This window comes from Scylla paramamosain, chromosome 11, assembly GCF_035594125.1.
Source record: "Scylla paramamosain isolate STU-SP2022 chromosome 11, ASM3559412v1, whole genome shotgun sequence".
Taxonomy (NCBI): Eukaryota; Metazoa; Arthropoda; class Malacostraca; order Decapoda; family Portunidae; genus Scylla; species Scylla paramamosain.
The window spans coordinates 5,522,812-5,530,000 of NC_087161.1; the positions used below are offsets into that span (position 1 = coordinate 5,522,812).

Below are 7,189 nucleotides of genomic sequence, written 5' to 3' on the forward strand. Positions count from 1 at the left end.
CACACACACAGGTACCTTCAGGCCGCGACGTGAGGATGAACTGGAGGTGGATCTGGCGAGGAGGCAGTTGGAGGTCAGGGGAGGCTGTTAGTTTTTCACAACGGCTGAGAAGTGGCGAGGCCTCAGAAGGGAGTAGCCAGGAGAGGAGGCTGGGGCGACGCACCGCAGAACTAAGAGGCTCACCTGAGGCAGTGCCGGACCGCCGGCCGCTGCACGTGACCACCCTCACGAAGGTACTCCGCCGCTGCCACGCACGCCCACGCACCGTTACCAGGCGCTGCTGCCAAGTGATGCACATGTCTGCCCCCAGTGAACACTGCTGCCGTCATGTGGCATACGTTACCATTTTGGTATTTCTTGATAAGAAGTCCGTCCCGCCCCTTCCACCCCCAATCCCTCATAACCCCCTCAAACAAGCTTGCGGGCCTGTGGGGAATCGTTTTATTTTTTTGGGGGGGGGGATGAAAACTAAGTTAAATAAGAGCGTTCAAAAGTCTAAGGAAATTAACCTTAATATTTCGAATTTCCCTAACCTATCCTAGCCCTAGACCCCTCCCGCTTGGACGTTAATCTAATCTAGCATAACCTAACCTAGCCGGTGGGGCTGCTCCCCCGCTAGGACGTTAACCTAACCTAGCATAACCTAACCTAATCTAACCTAACCTAGCATAACCTAACCTAACGAGTGACCTTAAAAATTATACTGTTATGCCTTATCGGTATGGTGTGGAGATTTGCGGCTTCCTTAATAAAACATGGAACCTCTTCCTTATGTCTGTATATTGCATCTTAACCATTGCTGTTGTTAAATATCTCATAGTGACTTTTTTTCCTGCTGAACACTAGCACAGTTCGCTTAATATGGGTAGCCATATTAACAAATGACAGTGAGCCTCTGTCAGAAAGCCTGACACGTCTCTGAAACAAATGAAAAGTGTAAGTGAACCTACCGTGAAAAGTCGTAATTGGTGGCCTCAGGAGTGGCAGCGCGTGATTGGAGGGATCAGCTGTACAGATACCATGAAATCTAACATGCCGCTACCCACAAATCCCAGTTATAAACAAAAGAAAATCATGTCAATGTTTACTGTTGACTGGTGCAGAGCTCGCTGGACTTAGAAAATACCGAATTTCTCCACACTCGCGAGTGCTATTACAGCCATACTAGACACGTGCCCCCACATTTTTTTTCTTTACATTTACGGCAAGGTCACCGAACCTTTCCCCATGACATGTGAGTTTCGTGCTTGTATGTAACACGGACGTTATATCCGGATTAATCACCATCTCCGAGTGTGTGATGTCTTTAGTATAACTCCTGTGTGTGTGTGTGTGTGTGTGTGTGTGTGTGTGTGTGTGTGTGTGTGTGTGTGTGTGTGTGTGACCCTTTCGTGAAAAAAAAAAAAAAAAAAAAAGGTGAGGGAGCTGCAGCGTTGTGCAGCGGGTCTCACGCCGGTGCCGCCGAGGCAGTGACGCGGTGGTGGCGGCAGCACGGCAGCACAGTGACGCGCACATACAACACGCTCTGTTTGGCATAGACTTTATTGTAATGTTACAAATTGTAGAAAAAACTTATATATATATATATATATATATATATATATATATATATATATATATATATATATATATATATATATATATATATATATATATATATATATATATATATATATATATATATATATAAAACACACACACACACACACACACACACACACACACACACACACACACACACACACATGTATATATATACAAATACTGGCATCTGGTAACAATATTTGCCTGTGCCGCGGGGCCGCGGCACAGGCGGGGCGCGGCGACGAGGTCAGGGGTAGAAACTGCCCCGCGAGCCGCCGGCCGTGGAGGAGGAGCGTGCGGAGAGCAGACTAGTGCGCGTGGAGGGCCTTGGGCGGCGAGCAACGACGGGGGGCAGCACCATAATGCCGCCGCAAGGGTTGAAGGACGCCTCGAGGCGCCCTGGGCGTCCCGAGGAGTGGGCAGCGTGAGCAGAGTCCCCGGGAGATGAGACGGAAGACTCCTGCTTAAGTACAGAGAGGAAGTCCTCCCAGTAGCGACGAGCTCCCCGCTCGCGGCACACGTGGAACACGAAAAGCAGGAAGCCCTTGAGAGTGGTGAAGGTGCAAAACAAGTAGGAGAACACCACGCGCGCACTGCTGACAGCCAGCAGCCCGAACACCCATGTAAGACCCAGCAGGAAGAACACACACACCGCCATGCGCAGCTGGTTCATGAGCAAAGCGCGTTCCGGCAGTGTGGAGGGCACAGAGGGACGGCCGCAGGTCACACCGTACAGAATGAGTCCGTACATGATCAGGTTGACGCCCATGGTGGCCGCTAGCGGAGGCAACATCGCAATCCAAAATCCGGTACTGGACATCCAGCAGATTTTGGTGCCGTCCTCCCTGGAGCCATCGTGGTCGTACAGGGAGCTGTCGTACACCAGCAGCGCGAGGATGGGCAACAGAGGCACGCCCCACGCACACACGGACGCTTTCCACATGAATCTCGGAATGTATGTGCCCACCACCTTGACAAAGTTGAGGTACTGGTGCACCGCCTCCACCAACATCCACCCGAAGGACGCCAGGATGAAGTAGTGCAGGGCGACGGCCACGCCGCGGCACAGCGGAACGCTGACGGTCTGGTCCACGCCTGCCAGAAACACTGTCAGGCTACAAAACTCCGCAAAGCACAAGTTCACTAGAATCTTGTTGCTGAGGGGCCGCCGCCACCTCTGGAAGAGAAGGAAGGTGAAGAAAACGAGCAGGAGACCGAGCAGGGAGAGGCAGCAGCCCACCACTGTAATGGCGTCCAGCACGGCCGCGTGGGCGCCTGAGAATCCCGCCGACTCGTCGTAATTGATGAGCTCCGCGAAGCAGGTGAGGTGATAACAGTGGCACACGTGGTGGTCTCCCTCGCGGCCCCCAGAATAGCAGCCTTCCTCAGACCATCCGCCGCGGTTGCCGCGGGCCCGCAGGTCCCAGAAGACACACTTGGTGTCATTGCCGGGAAGCCGCGGTTTGAAGTAGATTTTGACTGGTTCTCGCAGGCCGCGCACTTCTGTGCCAAAGGTGGCCTGTATCACCTCACTGTTTACCTGGTAGCGGCGCTCCGTTCCTTCCAAAGTCTCCACTCCTTCACTCTCCTGAAAGAGTTTATCGTTCCTGTACACGGCAAAGAAAAGAGGCAGCGTCTGGTTGTCGGCCTCCTGCCCTTCGGACTCTTCCCTCGCAGCTACATGCAAGCTGATGTTCGTCGGCAAGATGATAGCTGCTGCTGCGTCCTTCAGATCGGCCTTGGTGACCCCGACCTCCAGTGTTTCTTCCCTATGTCCGCGCACCGGTTGTTCCATAGACTTGTAGCCAATCACGGATGACTCTGGAGTCAGCGCGAGGCCCTCCACAGATAAGCAGTTTCTTGAAACGCGCTGCGGAAGTTCACCTCTTTTTGTCGAGTTAATATTGAGGAAGAGCTTCTCGAAGGCTTCTAAGATGGTGTCCGAGGAACCCAGCCGCTGCTGCACCGGCTGGAAGGCGGCAGTGTCGGCGGCGAGCACACTGTCCATCACTGACACAAGCAGAGTAAGGTTCAGGTTTGGGGGAGGAGCCTCGGCTGCGGCCTCCAGAGTTCTGGCAACAAGGAATATGTCCACGGGCTGCAGCACAGAGGTATTGGCCACGAGTGCTTTCTCGGTCCATTCAAGTGAGTGGCGCGGCTCCCTGCTGGCCACCCACAGATCACGCGTGAGATTAGAAACAATGCCTGTGCAGTGCCCGGCAGGACCCCACTGGTACCCGAGCAAGAAGTCCCCCTCACACTCTCGCGTGACGGGCTCCCCATTAGAGGTGACACATGGTTCTTCAGGTACCACCTGGCGGGCGCCAAAGGTGGAGGGCCAGGTGAGATTTCCGGCAGATTTCTCCGTCCCTTGCTCTCCCTCATTCACAGTTACATCTCTTAAACAGCCCTGCGTGCTGCGGACGGCCTCTACCGTACATGCCCCGACCTGCTGGCCCGTGGGGAGCTGCAAAGTCAGGGACTCCAATACCTGAAACTCCGACAAGGTGGAAACGATGCCTCGACACTCCACGTGCAAGGCGTGAAGCAGACGACCATCAGGATCCGCCAGGAAGTGCTGGCGACGTGCAGTGAGCTCAGCTACCCCCGAAACCTGAATATTCACCAGCGTCGTGTTCAGGGCCTCGCAGCAGCCACAAGAATGGGGCAGCAGGTGGCTGATGGGCGAAAAGGTGGCGTCGTGCAGCAGGGGATCGTAGTTTGCTTTGGGTTCCAGTAGCGTCACCAGAAAGGTGAAAGCAGCTGGAGACTGCAAGATGGTATTGGAGGTTGACAGCGTGACGGGGGCGACGGTCCAGCCCACACATTGGTAGTACCCAGGCGCCCCCCGCTCAACTCTTCCGGCACACCCAGGCGGGCCGGTCGCTCGGTAGGTGGTGACGCGGGCCTCTCGTCCGTTCTCGAAGCACCGCAAGTCAGGGTTCTCCTCTTTAGTTAGCGCAAACATTTGGAACGGGTCGGCTTGAACACACATGTCCAGGGAGGCAGGGGAGGCAGGCGGCAAGACCGTCAACCTGAGGCGTTCTGTGGCTTTCAACATACGCTGACAAAGAACATCCTCGCGGGTCCCGCCGCCACGAAGCAGCCAACCTTGGGGCGTCAGCTCCCCATAAGACAGAGAATAGTTAGTGTCCACCGTCCAGCTGAGGATGTCTTCTGGTCCGCTGTACACTAGCCGCTCATGAGTCACGTTAGGGGACATCCACACGCCCTCCACACCCTGGTCCCGCAGCTCTTGCCGGAACACAAAGTCAAGGAAGCCTATGTTGGGGGCTGGCAGGACCGCGTCTCGCTCCTCACAGAAATTCTTTGCGTCTTTCCATGTCATGTTCCCTACGTTCCTGAAGAGCTTGAAACATACCTCATCGGGGCCTCTGAGGATCGGACTCTGCCACCCCTGGCACAGGATGCTGTCTTTTGAAAGAGGAGGCTTTAAACGGACTCGTTTACGCACGACAGGCACTTCTATGATGGCCGGGAAGGGCAGGCTGGCGTTGCACGGGTGGGTGTGCAGGGTGCGGCCAGTCAGGTTCAATGCCAAACACTCGAAGTCAGGAACCGGGTGATCCTTCGCCCAAATTATTTTGTGTTCCGTAAGGTTATACCCAGAGCGGGGCAGCGGGCCCAGGTGCTGCAGCGAGGCGCCAGCCCGCAACCGCTTGTCTGGGAGCCATATGATGTCCGTGTCGGCGGCGGCCTCCACCAGTTGCTTCACCTGTCGCCACATCTTCTTCTTCTGCACCACAGCATCGTGAAGTAAACTCATTTCTTGGCTAGTCGTATGTACCGCCTCGAAACCCTCTTGCCAGGGGGCGGGGGATTGCACGGTCACGCAGTAACGGCTCTCCACGGCGAAGTACCCCTGTGGGCAGAGGTCTCGCCACCGGCAGGGATGAGGTGTGAATTGCAATTGTGCCCCGTGAGTATAGTTCCAGAGGCAGCGGCCCACCACAGCCAGCCTGCCGGGGGGCGCCTCGCACCGCGCATTAGTGGGGTGGACAGGACCGATGAAGGTGGCTGGCCATTTGAGTTGTGGCGTTCTCTCCCCGGCGGGTGAGGTGTGACTCAAACACAGGTGAGGGAAAGTGACTCGAGAAGTGTTCTCGTAACTGTAGTGATGTAATGTCGTGGTCAGTCTCCCGGAGAAGAATTCCAGCGCCTGCTCTAGTGACTGCCACACCACCTTGATGTAGCTCTCCGGGATGTGCAGGTGGAAGGTGTACAAGGCGAGCACAGTGGGGGGCGGGCCAGGGAGACGCTCCTTGCTGGCCGCCACCAGATCCAGCGGCAGGCTGTGGATGCTGTCTATCTCACTGAAGAAGGCATTACGAAGCTGTTGCTCGGCTTTGCTCTCCGTCAGGTTTTCTGAGGGGTCTTCCTTGCGCCGCACCTCCAGGATGAACACCACGAAGCCCTGCAGCATGAGTAGCACTTTGTTGCTCACCAGGGGTCTCGAGCTGCCCCATGCCTCGCACCAGTATGTGCCCTGCTGCGTGGTGAAGGCGTCCTGGTGCGCCGTGTCCCAGGTGGCGGGAGACTTGGTGCGGTCATGCAGCGTGGCGGGAATGAGCGAGCCTGTGCAGTGGCCGCTATACACCAGGTCCTGCGGTAAGAGGCTGGGTTACACACACACACACACACACACAAACACACACCGCGTAGTGTAGTGGTTAGCACGCTCGGCTTACAAGCAAGAAGGCCCGGGTTCGAATCCCGGGCGTGGCGAGGCAAATGGGCGAGCCTCTTAACCCTGTTCACCTAGCAGCAAGTAGGTACGGGATGTAATCCGAGGGGTTGTGACCTCGCTGTCCCGGTGTGTGGTGTGTCATTGGTCTCAGTCCTACCCGAAGATCGGTCACTATGAGCTCTGAGCTCTTTCCATAGGGGAACGGCTGACTGGGTGACCAGCAAACGACCGTAGGTGAATCACACACACACAACAGTACTATCACAATGCCTACAGCTTCCCCCACAGAAGTATAGGTATTTAGAGTGGGCTATAAGAAGAGATAGCAAAGAGCGAATAAATAGAAAGATACATAAATACACACACACAGAAACGACAGACAGATAGGCAAACAGACCAGACGGACAGCGACATCATACTGACTACACCAAAGCAAATGAAGGAGACATGATAAATAAACACACATACACACACACACACAAAAAAAAAAAAAAGACATTACGAGCTTCAAATCCGCAAACCAAATCTCTATACCACAACTACAGTAACTACAGTAGGCAGGTAACTGACGCACGCACGCACCTTCCTCCAGAACACGCGGGGCTGGGGACTAAGCGGTCTGCCGGAGGTTCTGTTGTAGGCCGTGCAAGTCAGGCTCAGGTTGCCGAAGTCCTCCCGCCGCAGGGTTAGGTTCCCCTCAGGTCCTGGCGCCGGGTCCCCCTCCACCACCAGGTAAACGTCCTCCGCCACGTCTTCGCCCACACCTGCAGCAGACACATCTGTAGATGCCTGGCAGCTCATCACTAGCAGCAGCGCCACATGATCCCCGGTGTTGTGCATTAGATCATTTAATAAAGTGATCATTCGCCGTCAGTCATCGCTACAAACATTCTCTCT

General features: G+C 55.0%; 1 protein-coding gene across 1 annotated transcript in view; it reads right to left on the reverse strand.

The window, feature by feature from the left end:
• Nucleotides 1-1,677: 1,677 nt before the first annotated feature.
• LOC135104872 (uncharacterized) overlaps nucleotides 1,678-7,189 on the reverse strand; it is a gene marked incomplete at its 5' end in the record, with an annotated part of 11,295 nt that continues 5,783 nt past the window's right edge. The window contains 2 exons of the mRNA XM_064012589.1: nucleotides 1,678-6,208; nucleotides 6,875-7,056. Of these exons, the coding sequence (XP_063868659.1) occupies nucleotides 1,832-6,208; nucleotides 6,875-7,056 (4,559 nt within the window). The remainder of the gene's footprint in view (nucleotides 6,209-6,874; nucleotides 7,057-7,189) is intronic.